Below are 17,380 nucleotides of genomic sequence, written 5' to 3' on the forward strand. Positions count from 1 at the left end.
ATATTAAAATTATTTTTTAATTACTCATATAACATAAATATGATATTGACAGCTCAAGGTCAATGAAAATATTATTTTCCAATCTCAGGTTTTAAATTTTTCTTAAACTAACTAATGATTTTGAAAAATAATCTTAATTTTTTTATTCATTATAAAGTTTATATTTTTTGCATCTGCTTATTCTAAATAATTTTAATTTAATTATAAAGTTTTTCAGCTCTAGTACTTTTTAGTGCGGCTGCCGACCACCAGGTGGCGCCACATTTTTTGGAAAAAATTGGGGGGCACCCTTGGAGAATGGCCTTAATCTAATAAATTTTAATCACTTACTTTAACGATATATAATACTTAAACTTGCCTTACAATCCCCTAAATGAGTTGACATTTTTTATTGCACAATACAATATTATATTTTGTAATTGAGGTTATATAGAGATGATAACGAAGAAACTATTTTGCACACTGCGCATTTAGCCCCGCAGGCCTAAACATAAGGGACAATAGTGCTGCTGTAGTGGGGACGTAAGGACGAGTCAAATACAGAGAGAGATCCTGGACGAATGAGTCAAATATAGAGAGTCAAATATTCTACTGTAGAATATCACAATTTTAAATATTGTCAAGAATAAAATACTAAAGTAAGGATACAATAGAATATAACTTTATACCTGAGAAAAAACGAAAGAAAAAAACCAAATGATTCTCAACTAGGGTAAGTGTGGGTATTATTGCAGTTTTTTTTTTTTTTTTTTTTGTAGGTCTTACTTCAAAAGCAATTTAATGAAGTTTATTCCAAGATATCGATAATTTTTTTTTATACCCAAGTTGTACTTATTATTAACTTAGAAAAAAATCAATAATGAGATAAACTAATATTTTCTTTAAATAATGAGCATTTTAAAGAATGACAGAGAAATTATTCTTGCCAAGTCTGGTCACACCTAGTATTATAGTCGAATATTTGGGCGCCACTGGAAGATGGACTCGGCCTTCCAGAACCGGATGTTGTATGATTTTATTTTAATTAAATTATATTAATTATTTACTCAGGGTCGTTTGTAATATTTTGTGAGTGAGAAGAGGAATCGTAGAGTAGGCTGAAATAATGTTAATCCGAATTTTATTATTTTAAGCACCTTGCTTTATTTCATTAACCTTGTGACAATAATTATTTCTTATGGCAAACTAATATACTTATGACAAACTACTGTGTCCCCTGGACATTACTTATGACAAACTAAATTTTCTTATGACAAACTAAATTTTTCCTTATGACAAAATAATATTTTCTCGTCACCCGGACGGTAACTTATGACAAACTAATATTTCCTCGTCTCCCGGACGGTAACTTATGACAAACTAATTTTCGTCCCCTGGACGTTTTTCCACACCCACACACCCACGTTAAATTATCTCGTCCCTTGGACGGTAAACCTTATTAATTAATAACTCGTCCCCTGGACGGTAAACCTTAATATTAATTTAAAATCATCCCCTGAATGTAAAACTATTTAAAATGAACTTAACATGTCCACCGGACCTAAATCACAGACACAGTTTTCCTTTATTTAAAATTTACTGACTATACTTTACTTCATTTTTTTCATGACATCATTTTCTTTTACTCAATTATTAAACTTGATTTTTCAATACAAAAATTTCACTACTAAAATCTCCAGTATACAAATTTCACAATTATTTAATTCTTAATTATTTTCACTGATTTATTTAATTCATTTTATATTTATTAATTAAATAATTTTGGTGTTAATTTAATTATTAATTAATTAATTTTTCACTGATAAATTTCCCATTACATTTGCTTCAAAATCTATATATTTAATTTAGTCAAAATTTTCTGATAATTATTCTTACTGCAATATCCAACTCAATTTACTGACAAAATAATCCTTTCTTAAATTTCACTCGACACAATTTTACCGTAAATTTTCTAGCGTCTTAAAATTCTGATTTTCGATTTTATAATTTCAATTAGAATTATTTTAACATTAATTTAAAATTATTACGACTAATTTTACGACTAGAATTACGTTAAAATTGACTAGAATATTCGGCCGGCGAATTGGCGTCGCAAGGCCTGAAATTACGATTTTACGCGCGGACAACTTTGTCTAGAGCGGCCGACAGGCCTGGGATACTTTTATTAAAATATTGAATTTAATTGAATTTATTTATTGAATAATTTATACGGAAAATTTATTTTATTCCAGCCGAGAGGCCTTGAATAGAATAAATTTAGAGTTACGACATAACGACGAGTACACGGCAAAGTTTTTACGGAAAATACGAGAAGCGTGGTTAAACTAGCCGACGGGCCTTGAGATACCAATCTAATTTCACGAAACTAGCAGAAAGATATTAAGTAATTTATTTATAATTAATTCGGCCCTCTAATAATTAAATCAGAAGCCTTAATTAATTATAAATTTACCTCGAGAAAATTCCAATGATCAAGGATGAGTCTTGGTTGGTATCTGGTCGTTCTGCTGTTCGAAATTTCCCCGTACTCTCTCTCGCTTACAAAATGAAATTTTTCCAATTTATAACCTGTCAATGAACAGTACGCATTAGTATGTTAATTAATTATTATTTATATAAATTATCAGCCTAAAGGCCTCATAATTTATTAACAAGTTAAATATTAATTAACGAATCGCCTTGTTCCACGTGAAGCGTGAACGGACGTGTATATATTTACCTTGATGATATTAAAATTGCGACCGTAGTTCTCGTTGTCTGGACAACTCTCTGACTATTTTTCGTTCCGCAGTCCATTACATCGTTTCACTTCTCCGGAAACCTATTCCCACTATCTTAGTCTAAGGAAATGACGAACGGACGGGCCTTAGTCGTATCACTACTCGTAACTTACGAGGTCGTTGGCCGGTTATGGGCGGGAACGAAATTCAAATTCAAATTTATTTAATTAATTATGTTTACTAAAATTTACCCTGTCACAAAAGACGTGCCTATATGCATGTATTACTGCGGGGCCTAAAGTGGCTTGCCTCTATTACTGCTTGCCAATTACTGGGAATGACTCAATTACTGCGTGCCTATTACTGTGGCTAAGTCAATTACGAAAAACTTCGGGATCAGACAAAAAATGAAATAAAATAAGTTTGAAAGATAATTATTAGCTTAATAAAATAATTAATAAAATTTATTAGTATAATGGCAGATTTATATTAATTTATAAAAATAAATATGACAAGTAAACAGCGCACAGTACAGTCTACTGATGACGGCTTCGGGCTCATATGAAAACTCCAATTTCATCACCTTTAAAAATTCTTGTAGAATCAATTTTTGTAGTCTTCGTCAGTAGAAAACTGAGTGAAGTAGTTAATAATACTAGTGAACCATCCTCGTATCTGATCTCTGTTACCTTAGCCCCGATAACAGATAAATTTTCAGAAATTCTTTCTGAAACATCTGGATGACGTTTTAACAAACTTTCAAGCCAAAACCTTCATGGCTTATTATTAGGGAATGGGATTTTCCTATTATTATTGTCACGCAGTATTTTTAAATTTTCGACCGATTTCTTTTCTGTTACTGGGAAACCTTGTTTACAATAGTAAAAAATCCATTGAACTAGTTCATTTTCTTCTTCATAACTAAAAGTACGATTGATCGGCCAGGTGGTTTGTCACTGTATTTGTGAATTTTTTTTGCTCTTATCGTTGATTCCGGTATATTATATTTCCTAGAAATTTCAGCAACTTTCATGTCCCCTAGAACTTCAGCTAAAGCTAATTTTTCATCAGCTTTATTAGAATTATAACTTGTTTTTTTTTATGACTATGGAATAATTTTTACATTAACCTTCTGTTTATTATTAACTTTAGGCATTATTAATTTTTATCAAAAAATAACTTATAGACAACTTGATATGAGCATTATTTTTAGAGGTTAAAATAAAAAATTATTACCGAAGTAATTGGTACAAACGCATACAACTAGAGGCGTTTTTATTACTGCGGGTTATTAAGAAAACCGTAGTAATACATACATTCCCAATTTATTGATACCACCCGAGTCGAAATTCCAGGTCTGTTTTAATCTTATTTTTTTGCCATTCAGTTTCAGATAAATTTACGATTGAAACAGACCTGTTACTCTTGGTTGCTTTATAGGCGCGGGTCTGTTTTGATCGTAATCATAGGAGTCTTGCCCTATTCTGACACAGTAACGATCAAACCAGACCCGAAATAATAATAATGTGAAATATAATAATAATAGTAATATTATATTTAAAAATACCTAGCGACTCGGGTTCGAATCCCACAGTGGTCATATATTTTTTTTTTTATAATTTTTCATTTAAAGAGCATAACATTATTTATAATTGCTAATAATAATTATTAGTTTATTATATATTGATCACAATTATATAATGCTTCATGAAAATTAACATTAATAAATACATAATATAAAAAAAAAACTATCGTTATTTGCGATTCAAAATCAGGATTAGGAAGCAGAATTTTTTTTTTTGCTCTGGATCGTAGTCGAAGATAGGATGTTATTGCTTTTAGGTCAGGAGAGGTGACTTTTATTCGCTTATATAGAGATATAATTAAATAAAATTTATTAAATATTTTCGCCCGATCCGAGATTCGAACCTACAGCCTAACGCTCGCCAGACGATCGCTTTACGCCCTATGCTACGGCCGATACATTTGGTTTTTGTCTGAGGTGGGTTATAAGTTAGTTGGTAAAATATTCTTTAACGTATGGTAATGTAGTTTTACTAACCTAAGTAAAAAAACCATAAAAAGTATTTTTAGTTCATGTTATTTTAGAACAAAATTATATTGTTTAAATTTTATTTAAAACATTTTCAATTATTTTTTATTTATATAGGAGAGGATGAGGGGACAAAGGGGCGGGGGGGGGGTAGGGCAGGCAAAACGGGGTACCCCCAAAATTTTATTAAAAAACAGTATTTTTTTTCGTCTAATTACTATAGATCCAATATATTTGCGCATTTTTACCCCTACGCATAACACCTGGGGCAAAATAGACCAGCCAAAAATTATAAAAAAATGATTCTTTCATATTTTTATCGTCATATTAAAAAAAAATTAATATAGTAATCCATTTTTCGTACGATTTTCTATATCTGGGGCAAATTTGGCTACTAAAAGTATTCAAAAATAATATTTTATTTTTTAATTGATAAAATTTTTTTAATAATGCAAAATAATCTGTAATCTAAAAAATAAAATAACACGTTTTTAAGATTCAAAATAATAACAAATAAAAGATATAGAATTGTTTTTGTTTATTAAATAACAATAAGTAATTAAGTTAATCGAGAGGGAACGCTTTATTACACCTAAAAAAAAATTTTTATTTTTTGAGTATTTTAAAACCAAAAATAGTTTTCGAGAGATAGAAATACATTCTCAGTGATGAAAACAATTTCAAAATTAAAAAAAAAAAATTATCATTTATTGTAGGGGCTGCCTCACAAAAAAAAATTTCTGCCTTCGTATCCACCAACGATGTGAAATGTAATTTTTCTCGAGGTATATAACATTTAAACAATTTAATTTAATGAAATTTGATAAACTCTCAGAAATTTTTTTTTTTTCAGCTTTTTTTGAGGGTATCTCATTTTGCTCACCAAAAGTAAAAATTTTATTTTTAACGGCATTTTTAGTGACCTTAAATATTATTAAAAAAAAAAAAAAGATTTAGCGTATTTTAGTCCTCAAAATCTTAGTATTTCCTTAGGTACCCCCCCCCCCCCCCCAGCCCCTATGTATATTGACAATAATAGTAATAATAAAAATAATTCGAATTTTCGCGGCTATGAAAAACAAGATCGGTGGCATAATAGTCGGTGGCAATAATAATAACAATAATAATGAATAAGTTAAAAAATAATAATAATCGTACATCTTTTGATAACCTCTACGATCAAAATGGTACTGCTTAAGTTTGGCTTAGTGGTATTTATTATTCCGAAACCGTCGTCTCCGCTCAAAACAGATCTCGTTTTAGTCGGTAAATGACTTCAAAAGGATTGGAAACTTTTACGATTAAAACAGACCTGAGATTTCGACTAGGGCAATTACTGGTTCCGTAAATAAATAATATCAATTAATCAAAATTCAATTTTTATTGAATTTTTGGTATTAAGAGAAGGTTATTTTACTTCTGTAATCTATAAATTTTTAAATTGAATAATTTATTAAAGAAAAAAGGGCCTTTTAGTTCCACGCATTTTTGCGCAGCAACTCACAAAAAAGGCATAATATTCAACCTCTACAACCTGTCAATTTTAATTCTTTAATAACAAATTCATAATTTATTGTACATGTCAAACTACTGTACATTTAATTTCTTTCAGGTTTCAATTATTAGCAACAATTTTCTTAAATAAAAGAAAATCAGTTGTCGTTTATTTGTAATTGAAACCAAAAAAAACCGCAGTAATACCCACACTTACCCGACCCATATTTAAATATAAATTTAGAACAAAATATTGATTGAAAATAATAAAATAGTAAAATTGCATGATTCAAGTAAAATGTTTAAAATTTAGAAGAAAAATTTATTTTCAAATTAAATAAAATAAAAACTTTAAAAATACTAGAATTTGAATAATATATTTAAATTTTAGAATAAAATATTAATATTCAAATTAAAAGTAATAAGATAGTAAAATATGATAATTTACATAAAATATTTAAAATTTAGCTAAAAATGATAATATTCAAATTCAAACTAATAAAATACACTTATCCACAAAATTTAAGGAAAAAGATAATTTTATAAAATTTTTAACGATTTTTGGAAGTCTGTATTTTCGTGAAAAATGATCGTATCAAAAAAATGAAAAACGTAAATTAAAGCTTGAAATCTCTAGTTTAAAGATCGTCCAGCGAAATAATTTTTCGAGCCACGGTTTTTGCGGAATCATAAGAAATAGGTCGAGCCAAAATTTTTTTAAAGTTTTTAGTTTTATTTTTTAGGTTTACGGGGACAGGAAACTTTTTTTCGAAAAAACCAATTCATGGCTTGTTAAGGAAATTTATTCAGCTACAATGTGCTGTTTTTGTTTCTCTGTGTGACAATTTGCTGCTGAGATATGAGCCTTCAAATGAAAAATGATCTTTTTTTTTTTTTGGTTATCAATATCTCAACAACTAATGGTCGCACAGTGATTTAAAGGGCAGTTTAAAAAACTTGAATAAAGACCCTACAAGCTTGAATTTGGATTTTTTTGTAAAAAAAAAATTTTTTTCATCCTTAACAACAATTTGAAAAACCCACAAGAAATGGCCATTTTCTGGTTTTTGAGTCAACTCATCGCTACTTTGTAAATACCACTAAAAAAAAAAATTTGCCATATGATTTCATAGCTTAACGTACCCCCAAAAACCCTGAAAAATTTCAGATTAAGCCATTGAACCGTTTGTCCGGGCCGATTACTCAAAGTTTTATAAAACAATTGAAGGAACAAGTTTTGTTCCTTAATTTGTGTAATCATTACGAAAATCAAAAAATTATTTTTTTTCGGATTTTCTTTCATTTTTAAGTTAGTTATTCGGTAAGTATAAGGTAAAGAAAAAAAAAAAAATTTTTTTTTCTCTTTCAAAAAACGAGATAAAAAAAAACCCGAATAAAACTTAAAAAAATAAAAAAAGTGAAAAATTCTTGTTTTTCTCGTTTTAATAATAAGTTTTCTTCGTAATAATAATAGGGATAAGAATAATAACAATAAATTATTATTACATAATAAAAATTATTTATTATAATATTAATTTATTATTATTATTATTTTACTTTATTTTATTTTATCATTTTTTTAACTTCCCGCTAAGAAAATCGACGATTTTCAAAAATTTCGGGAAGTTATTGTTTTCACCCCGATTTTCGAAAAACGAGTTTTCATCAGATGTCGACGTTTTGAGGTCCTAGGAAGCTATTCTGACTATTTTCAGAATGATGTCCGAGTGTGTGCATGTATGTGTGTGCATGTATGTGTGTGCATGTATGTGTGTGCATGTATGTGTGTGTGTGTGTGTGTGTGTGTGTGTGTGTGTGTGTGTGTGTGTGTGTGTGTATGTGTGTGTGTGTGTGTGTGTGTGTGTGTGTGTGTGTGTGTGTATGTGTGTGTGTGTGTGTGTGTGTGTGTGTGTGTGTGTGTGTGTAAACTCTTTGTAACTTTTGAACTAATGAATCGGTTTGGACGGTTGAGGTGGCAATCGAAAGAACTTGTTGGTCATCAACTTTCCTAAAAATTTCAGATTATTTGATTGAATAGACTCGAAAATATTTGCGAATTACGAAAAAAAAAAAAAAAAAATTTTTTTTTTTAGTTTTTTATTGATTTCTCAAAAACGACTTATACGATCGACTTTAAAATCTAATCAGCTCTAGTACTCAATAAAACGCGTCAATTGCTACCTCAAACATCAAAATCGGATAATTCGTTCGAGAGTTATCGCGGGAGAAAGAAATGGTGAAAAACGGTTTTTTCTAAATATTTTCGAAACGACTGACACGATCGATTTCAAATTTTAATCAGCTCTAGAATTCAATAAAACGCGCCGATTGCCACGTCAACTATTAAAATCGATTGATTAGTTCAAAAGATATCGGCGTTGAAACTTAAAAAAAATAACATTTTACACTTTATGTTACATTTTATGTTATTTTTTCCGGATAAATCATAATATAACGTACTAAAATGTGCCTGATATCATACCAACTCATCTTTTTTATGGTTTCTTTTGATCATATGATGTCATCGAACTTGGTTTTTAGTTTAAATCATATTATCGACAAAAAAATCGATAAAACGTAGTTTTTAATATTTTTATCGGATATTTCATATTTTATTGTGTCTTACATGAGTCAGAACTTATTTAAATCTTGATTTTGATCCCTGACATTGATTTCTGCCTCAATACACTTATTTTACTGAACATAATCAGGAACTAAATTTTAAAAACCGCTTCATTGATGATTTTCGATTCTTGAATTTTCAAACTTCAGCATAACAGGTAACTTGTTAGAGCTTGAAAAGATTGTAAAAAAACAAGTGCATGTGATAGCATTTTCGAGCTCGAAGAGCTCAAAAATATATCTACACTATTGTTTTCGAGCTCTTTGAGGTCGAAAACCGCGGGAAGTTTTGGGGCCTGCCCGCAGGGTCAACCGACGCCCAGATTTTTTCTTACTGTTATTATTATGATTTTTATTATTGATATTATTATTATATTATATTATTTTTTATTTTACTGTGATTATATTTATCAAAATTACTTATTCACTCCCAAATTTTAAATTAACCGCACTGTAGGTCACGTGGTCTAGCGAGAGCCAATCACGTTGAAGTGGCCTTGAGCAAGAGGTATAGCCGATATACGCTCTCTCTCTCGCACCTTCAGCGTCACATAGTGCTGTCTACACGCAATTACGCGATACTTTAAGACGATCTGGCAGATGAAGGGTGCCATCAAAATGATCTGTCTTTTTGAGAGTATTTATCTTTAATTACCTATATTACCCTCTCAAAATTACAGAGTGCCTCAAAAACATTTTTTGAACAAGGAAATTTCCTTTTTTCAAAAAGTTAGGGGTGGCCCATTTTGTCATGAGTATATTTTTTTACCGTTTTTATTGTGATTCTATTATATAATACTCTAATTGACAACAGTAAAAGGAAGAACTCAGGTTTTTTTTCTTAATTTTTTGATTCATACATTAAACTAACAAAATATTGTATAAATCTATACAACCGGGCAGCGTTGGTATACGACATGAGAGTGCGGTTCTCTCGCTGTCTCTGTCTGAATTTGGTGTTTCTCTCTCTCTCTTATTACAGCCTGATTGCTAAATTTGGCTGAGTTAGGCGCTAGACCACAAGGGATGATTTCGCGCAGCAGGTGACCGTAAATCGGTCATGTGCGCATAATTAGGTAGGGGTCATCGGAGGTTGGGACCTGATACGTCTCGATCAGAATCGACATTCAAGCACAAGCGATCGACACTCAAGTTCAAGTGCTCGACGAATAAGTCATGCTCAAGCGAACCCATCATATTTAAATTCATCTTAGTGAATAAATTCTTTTATTATAAAGTGGTTTACGAAACCAAATTTTCGTGAAGTTTTTGCCTGAGAGATTTGCCAGAGTGTCCAGCACCAAGCAGCCCAGGAATAAGGGCCCAAGGGCCCACTGTCATAACTATTATCAAAATCTGTTAAACACTTCAAATATTTATTATTTAATACTATGATTTAAAAAATTGAGATTATTTAACATTGAGTTATAAATAAAATAATGAACCGTCAATGTTAAGAACCCGAAATTTGTAGTTTTTTATAGACTCTTACACAGAAAATATGAATTTCTTGGGACGAGAAAAATTTTTTATCTTAAAATGAAAACAGAAATTTTTCTTAAGACTAGAAAGAATTTTTTTACGCAAGAAATTTTTCTTGCCCTAAAAAGTTTTTTCTTGGCTAAGGAAAATTTTCTCTTGTCCCAAGAAAATTTTCGTTTTCAATTCATAATATAAAAATTTTCTTGGGGCGAGTAAAATTTTTTAGCGCCAAAATATCCTTTTTTACTGTTTATCAGTCGAAAATAATTTTTGGGGCTACTGTAGTTTTAGACACACTTTATTACTATATTGATTGCTAAAAACTAATTACTTTCTTTTACCAAAAGTAAAAAATTAACTTTTATTGAGATGGTATTTATTGGATCTGAAACTTACTTTTGCAAAAATTACTATTAATATAACAATCACTCTATTATTTTAGATAATATTAAATAAAATAAAATTGATAATTGAAATATTTTTAAATTTCTGAGAGTAATTAAAATTTTTTTCCACTGATTAAAAATTTCAATAATTTCTAACGATATCACGCTTAGTTGTCCGCGGACAAAATGGTTACAATCAAAGATCCTAAAAAAAAATATCTGAAGACAAAATATCATAGCATATAATATCGCTAAGTTATGTATTTATAATAAAAATCGTTTCCAGACAAATCTTTCGCAAAAATACTATTATTTCAACGTTATAATTAGCAAATTGTCTAACTCTATTTCCGAATATCCTCCATTTATACAACTCAACTCCAGTTCAACTCAACACTTTCTATTATATTTAAGGATTTATTTTACAGATTTATGGAGGAATATCTGCATTGCAATGAATCGATAAATTGCAAGGTGATAAAACGGCCTCATATGGATGCTTGCTATCCACTATATTGACTATCAGAAATAAGTTAACGCATTGCAAACAAATGAAATTTCTTTATTGCCAAAAGCTAGTCATTGCCCGAGTAAAAATAAAAATTTATATTTTTTAAAAAAATATAAAGATTTTTATTTACCGCCGCACCATAGCTGCACGGTATTCGCACCATATAGCCGCACCACCGCTGCACGACCGCCGTTTGGCGGAAAATACCGCCGCATGCTGAAATTTAACTCCCTCGGCATTGCCGCACCACCGCCGAAGCGTAGCTGCACTATTTTATTTTTTAGCTAGCATATAGCCGCACCACCGCCGAAGCGTAGCTGCACTATTTTATTTTTTAGCTAGCATATAGCCGCACCACCGCCGAAGCATAGCTGCACTTATATAAAAAACGAATATAAAATGCATGCAATTAATAAATAAATGATATTTTTCATTTCACAAATTTTATTAAAATTTAATACACAGATATAACTGAATAAATATAGATTTTGAAAAACTGCATATTAATTATAGATTTAAAAATTTTTGATTAGAATTATGGTCATAATTCTTCGGATCGTTACTATCATTAGGGGGGTATTGATAATTATTATCGATTGAATTATATTGTGATGAGGGATAAAAACTATTATTAAATTGAAAATTTTGAGCTTGATTATCAAATCTGTTTTCATGATACTGTGGGTTGGGTGGGTAGTAAAAATTGTTGTATTGAATATCATGGTAGTTTCCAGCATTTTGAGATGAATGATAGTAATGATAATTTTCAGGTGAATAATAATAAGGCTCAGCATTTGTATTATTATAAGGCGAATTCTGTAAGATAGTGTTTAAAGGAACAGTTGTCGAAGGTGGAATTTTGTTATTATCTATTGCATTTGATTTATTAAAATTTGTTGAGCTGTTTGTCCTTTCTGATTCATTATTTGCTTGTTTTCGTTCTTGGATGAAATCTGCTGAGCCATTCAATTCTTCTTGTTTCCTTTTGTTATTATTCATTTCTTTAACTTTTGAACCATCAGTATCAATCAATTTATTGTTCAGTGGTTGTTCGATATTTTCTTTCATTTCATCAGTTCGTAACTCAGCTTCATTAGATTGTTTCATATTATTTAATTCATCTTTGTTTACTACTTCCTCAGCTTCTTTCGAAATTTCAGTATTGATAACTACAGAAAACAAAAATAACAAACAAAAAGAAATAAATTGTAAAATTAAATGATAAATAAAAATATAATCTACACTATCAATTATTATTATAAATAGTAATCGATTGGTAAGGAATCAAATAAGAAGATATTAAAGGCCAGAGGATGAAGATGCCAACCCGATTAGCTCGAAGAGCTCGAAAATGTATTCACAACAAGTTTTCGAGCTCAAGGAGCTCGAAAACAGTGGGAAGTTTTGGGGCTGGCACGCAGGGTCAACTGACAGACTGATTTTTTTTCTGCTTTATGGATTGGTTTCAAAATTTATTATTCTCTGACTGAGACAAGTATAAAAACTGGATGTTTTAACTTAGCAGAAATATTGAAAATTCATAAAAGTATGAAATTATAAAAAAAGAATATCATATTTTCTTACTTTTCAATTTCTTCGGAATCTTCTCAGAATCATCAGTAACTGACTTCCGCTTTTCTCTACTTTTTTTTGCTCTTTGACAACTCTGATTTTTAAACTCTTCAACTGCAATAGGATTTTTTTTTTCGAGTGAATACTGGTAAATTTTCCGTCTCACTATATCATTAAAGTCCGTCGTTGATAACACAAATTTATGTTCACTGTTCAAGTATCCTAAAATTATAAATCTGTATACATCATTACTTTATAGTATATTATTGTTAATATTAAATTTACCACATGAAAATCATTTACCAATAATAGCATTGCGAATATTACTGTTGCTCTTGTTCATTCCTTCTGCTGTTTTGAAAGCTATAAATTCATCTGGACTGACAATGTAACTAAGTAAACATCGAACCCACTCCCGAGGATTTGATTTAGCTTTTGATAATGCCAGATTTATTTGATTATGAGTTAAGAATATTCCCGTGTTCGGAAATAATTCAATCTAAATTGAAAATAAAAGTGATTAAAGCTTAGTCAATAAGTATTTTCATCGGGGATATATTTAAATAAATGAAATTTTCAAAAAGCTTCAATTATTATGGCATTACGATATGAGATAAACTCTATCAAGTTTAATTATGATAGACATGTCATGGGTAGAGTTTAACTAGGATAAAAATGATGTCATTAATATACAGTATACTTTGGGTAAAGATGTTTTGGGTCGAGTTTTTGGACAGAGTTGTCATTGAGTAAAGAAATTCTGAGATGGCATGTTATAATGCCGCTTAAAATTAATGGGCATTACAAATATGAGCAAGTTAAAATATTATTTAATAATCATAAGTGCATCATATAGTTTAATAAACGTTATAAAACGTGTACTACGATAATGATATAATCTACATAACATACCTTACAATCTCCATTACCAATAAATTGATCATTTTTGGCCAGTAAATGTTGCATGGCATGTAATTGTTGCTAAAGGAATGCAACATATTGAGGTGTTACTAAAAAAAATTATGAATATATAGTCTTAGCAATGATTCCACATCATGCATTAACAATAAGCATATATGTATAGAAACGAATCGAATGAAAGATATTATTAAGTCAATAGCTATATTAAACCTTCCATAGCTATCGTAAAACAAATCTAAATTTTCTTTACAATTAATCCAATAAAACTTTTAAAATATTAATTACTAGTGTTTAAAAATTATCAAAAACGACTACAAATATTTTTCTCATACTTGATGATCTACACAAATCTTAGATACTTACCATTCGATCTTCAGCTTTTACAAATACATTGCAAACAATTTTGGCAGATTGGTTGACTCGTGGATACTATTGCCTCGGAAGTGCCTGGTATTGGTTCATCAGTTGATGAAATATCCAATTTTTCACAATTATTGGTATCAGTAGTTAGCTGGTCAGCAGTAGAATCTTCATTACCAACCAGAGTTGATGCTTTATTTTTTGTGCTATTAGTTTTGATATTTAAACTATTTTCCGGATGGTTATTATTTGAAAGTTTTGTGAGTTTAGGAAGTTCGGTGGTTGAATAATTTACAGTTTTAGTATTTCGTTGAAGAGCCACACTTTTTTCTTTTTTTTATTGATTTTAAACTTTTTTTTTCAGACATTATGCTTGTAGAATAAGTTTTCTTTATAATTTTTCCAAAAACATCAACAACCAGATATTCTAAATAATTTTTATCACCTGGGAAATAGATTAATTGAATTAAAATTACGATAGAAATTACGTAAAAATGTTGAAAGAATAAATTTGCAATTAAATTTTTTATAACATTTTTTGAATTATTATAATATCATCATAGTTGTATTGAATTAAGTAAACTAAATATTATACATGGTGAAGATAGTGTATTCGGACGATAAGATAATAATAACCACACTGATGATTGCAGAAACACAATACTTGCAAGTAATTAAGACATATATCATATATATGATCTTGAAACTGACAGACAATCAGAAAATTTTCGTTTTTTGTCAAACAAATCAATAATTCAAAAAAAAAAATAACTAAAAATATCCGCATTTAGAAAATTAAAAAATCTAAAAGTGCATTTTTTTCGAATGTTTTTTTTTTCCTAATTTATCTTGAGAAAAATAATTCAAAAATTATTAGACGTCGGCTAACTTCAGTATCATGACGTACATCAGATAACTAACCTATAAGTTCGAAGGATTGACAGATAATTAAAGTACTTACGTGAAATTTTTAGTAATTTAGCTTCATATAATGTCGTAAGACCTTCTGCATCAACCCAAGGAAGATCGCCGCACCAACCAACTCGAATGAACTTTGGTTTTAATATTTCACTAATATCTTTAATGTTTATTATCGAAACTTCACATGTTTCTGGCCAGAAAATTAATGTCCACGTTGATTTATTTCGTTTCAGCATCACAATCATACAAATTTCTTATAATTGAACATTTCACTAACAAATGCGACTTTAATGTAGAGGAACAAAACAGGAATAAACACGCGTCTTTCTTCCTGGCGTTTTGGTATAGTATGTATGGATGTGTATCATCCTTTGTGTATATGTATACATCTATACATTTCAATACATAGACATAAGCGCTAGTGCTGCTTTTATGTAATGGCCGAAACGTGCGTGTGAATTTTTTAAAGTCGTTAACATTCAAAAACAATTTATCAGTTTCACAACAAACTTTTAAAATGCCAAAAAAATTAAAAAATTCGAACAATATCGATAATTATGGTCGAAGCAGACAATATGAATTGAAACGTCGAATGAAGAATTTACAGCCTTTAAAAGAAAACAGGTAAAGTATAAACATATATATACATCATACATCCAGATATATATATATATATATTTTTTTTTTATTTGTGCATAAGTAAAAATATACGTACTATCGCCGACATTAAGTCTTAAATTGGTGTAATACCGTACGATGGACGGTGTGGCTCAATAAGTTATAGATCAAATTGAACGGAATATAGTATAGTGCCGGATAGCTCAACTGGTAGAGCACTCGGCGCGATACCGACATGGTCTGGGTTCGATTCCCAGTTCGGGCTATTTATATTTTACTCAATTTATCTATAAATTGTCTTATTGAGAAGGTTTGCATGTTTTAGGTTTCCACTATATTGAATTGAATTATCACTTTATTAATGAGTATTGATTCGATGATGATTTCAATATTTTGAACGTATTAACTAAAAATATGTACTATTTTGAAATTACTTTAGTTATTATAATTAACAATTATTGCCGTGCATTATAAAGTATTTCAATTAATAATCAAGGACAATCGATAAATATTTCAAATTAGAAAAAAAAAAAATTCAGTTGTCAAATAAAATTTTAGGAAGTATATTCGATGCGCTAAGATACATTTTTTCTTTTACTTTTCATTTTGATTTTATTTGAATATATTAACTTATACTGATACCATAAAAAGACACAATTTCTTTATCAGATTACTCATGATGGTTAATTAACATTCATTACTTGACTACCATCAAAAATCTACATTTTATGATACGATTACTATTAACAATTTATTGCAATTACCACTTATGATAACAAAAATCCAGTTAGAGGTTTGGTTGGTCCGTATAACATAAAAATAAGATAATAATAATTAAAGATTCAATTAAAAATTTTTTTTTTTTTTTGGTAGGTACTTCAGTTGATGTTCAATCATAATATAATAAAATAATTTGTGATTGAAATATTTTGTAGTTTGAAATTAAATGTAATTTTTTATTGAAAATTATTTTAATTATGAATTGAAAATACTTATTAATTTACAAATAATTCAATTAAAAATTGAGAATTCGTTATATTCAAGAAATATTTAAGTGATAATTTAAAAAACATACAATCATTATTCTTTAAATAATTAATTATCGATTTAATTTTAATTATTACCTTTGAAACTCGGATTATTATTTTGCAAGAATATTTTGTTTTATAACTTTTTGTTATTTAATGCCGTGCAGCTGTGGTGCAGTCGTGGTGCGGCGGTTATGTTTTTATAGATTTTTTTTAATATTTCGAGGATTATTTATTCAAATGTTACGGCTGTAGTGCAGCGGCGTTGCGGCGAACACGTCGTTTTTTAGGTGTCACGGACGTGGTGCGGCGGTGGTGCAGCAATCGGTAAAATTTTTCCCTCATCACGGTCATGGTGCGGCGGTGCTGCGGCAACCATGAAATTTTTTTAAATGTCACGGCTGTGATTCGGTGACGCTGCAGCGCTCTAGCAGCCGTGCAGCGGTGTTGCAGCGGTGTTGCGGCTATTTTAGGTTTTTACTCGGGTGGTTTGCTAAATGTTTTGGAAAGAAGATTTGGCAATATTTTGAATGTTGATGATGAAGGTAAAATGAGTGCTGTAGCTGCAGCTTTTCATCCAAAGTTCAAGCTCAACTGGTTGATTTCTTTGAGCTCTAAAGCTCAAGCTGATGTAATGGCAGCAACTAAAGAAGCTTTAACTGCTGCCAATGAATACGCACCAATTAAGGAGG

The 17,380-nt window shown here is 29.7% G+C and overlaps 1 protein-coding gene across 1 annotated transcript; it reads right to left on the minus strand.

The window, feature by feature from the left end:
• Positions 1 to 11,775: 11,775 nt before the first annotated feature.
• Positions 11,776 to 12,872, minus strand: LOC128668538 (homeobox protein 2-like). Its single transcript, XM_053741696.1, has 2 exons — positions 12,853 to 12,872; positions 11,776 to 12,437 (listed from the first exon to the last, which is right to left on the minus strand). Exon 2 carries the CDS (start codon positions 12,373 to 12,375, stop codon positions 11,776 to 11,778), a length of 600 nt encoding a protein of 199 aa, XP_053597671.1. The 5' UTR covers positions 12,376 to 12,437; positions 12,853 to 12,872.
• Between the last annotated feature and the right edge of the window lie 4,508 nt (positions 12,873 to 17,380).

Source organism: Microplitis demolitor, chromosome 9, assembly GCF_026212275.2.
Source record: "Microplitis demolitor isolate Queensland-Clemson2020A chromosome 9, iyMicDemo2.1a, whole genome shotgun sequence".
In the NCBI taxonomy this organism is placed as follows: domain Eukaryota; kingdom Metazoa; phylum Arthropoda; class Insecta; order Hymenoptera; family Braconidae; genus Microplitis; species Microplitis demolitor.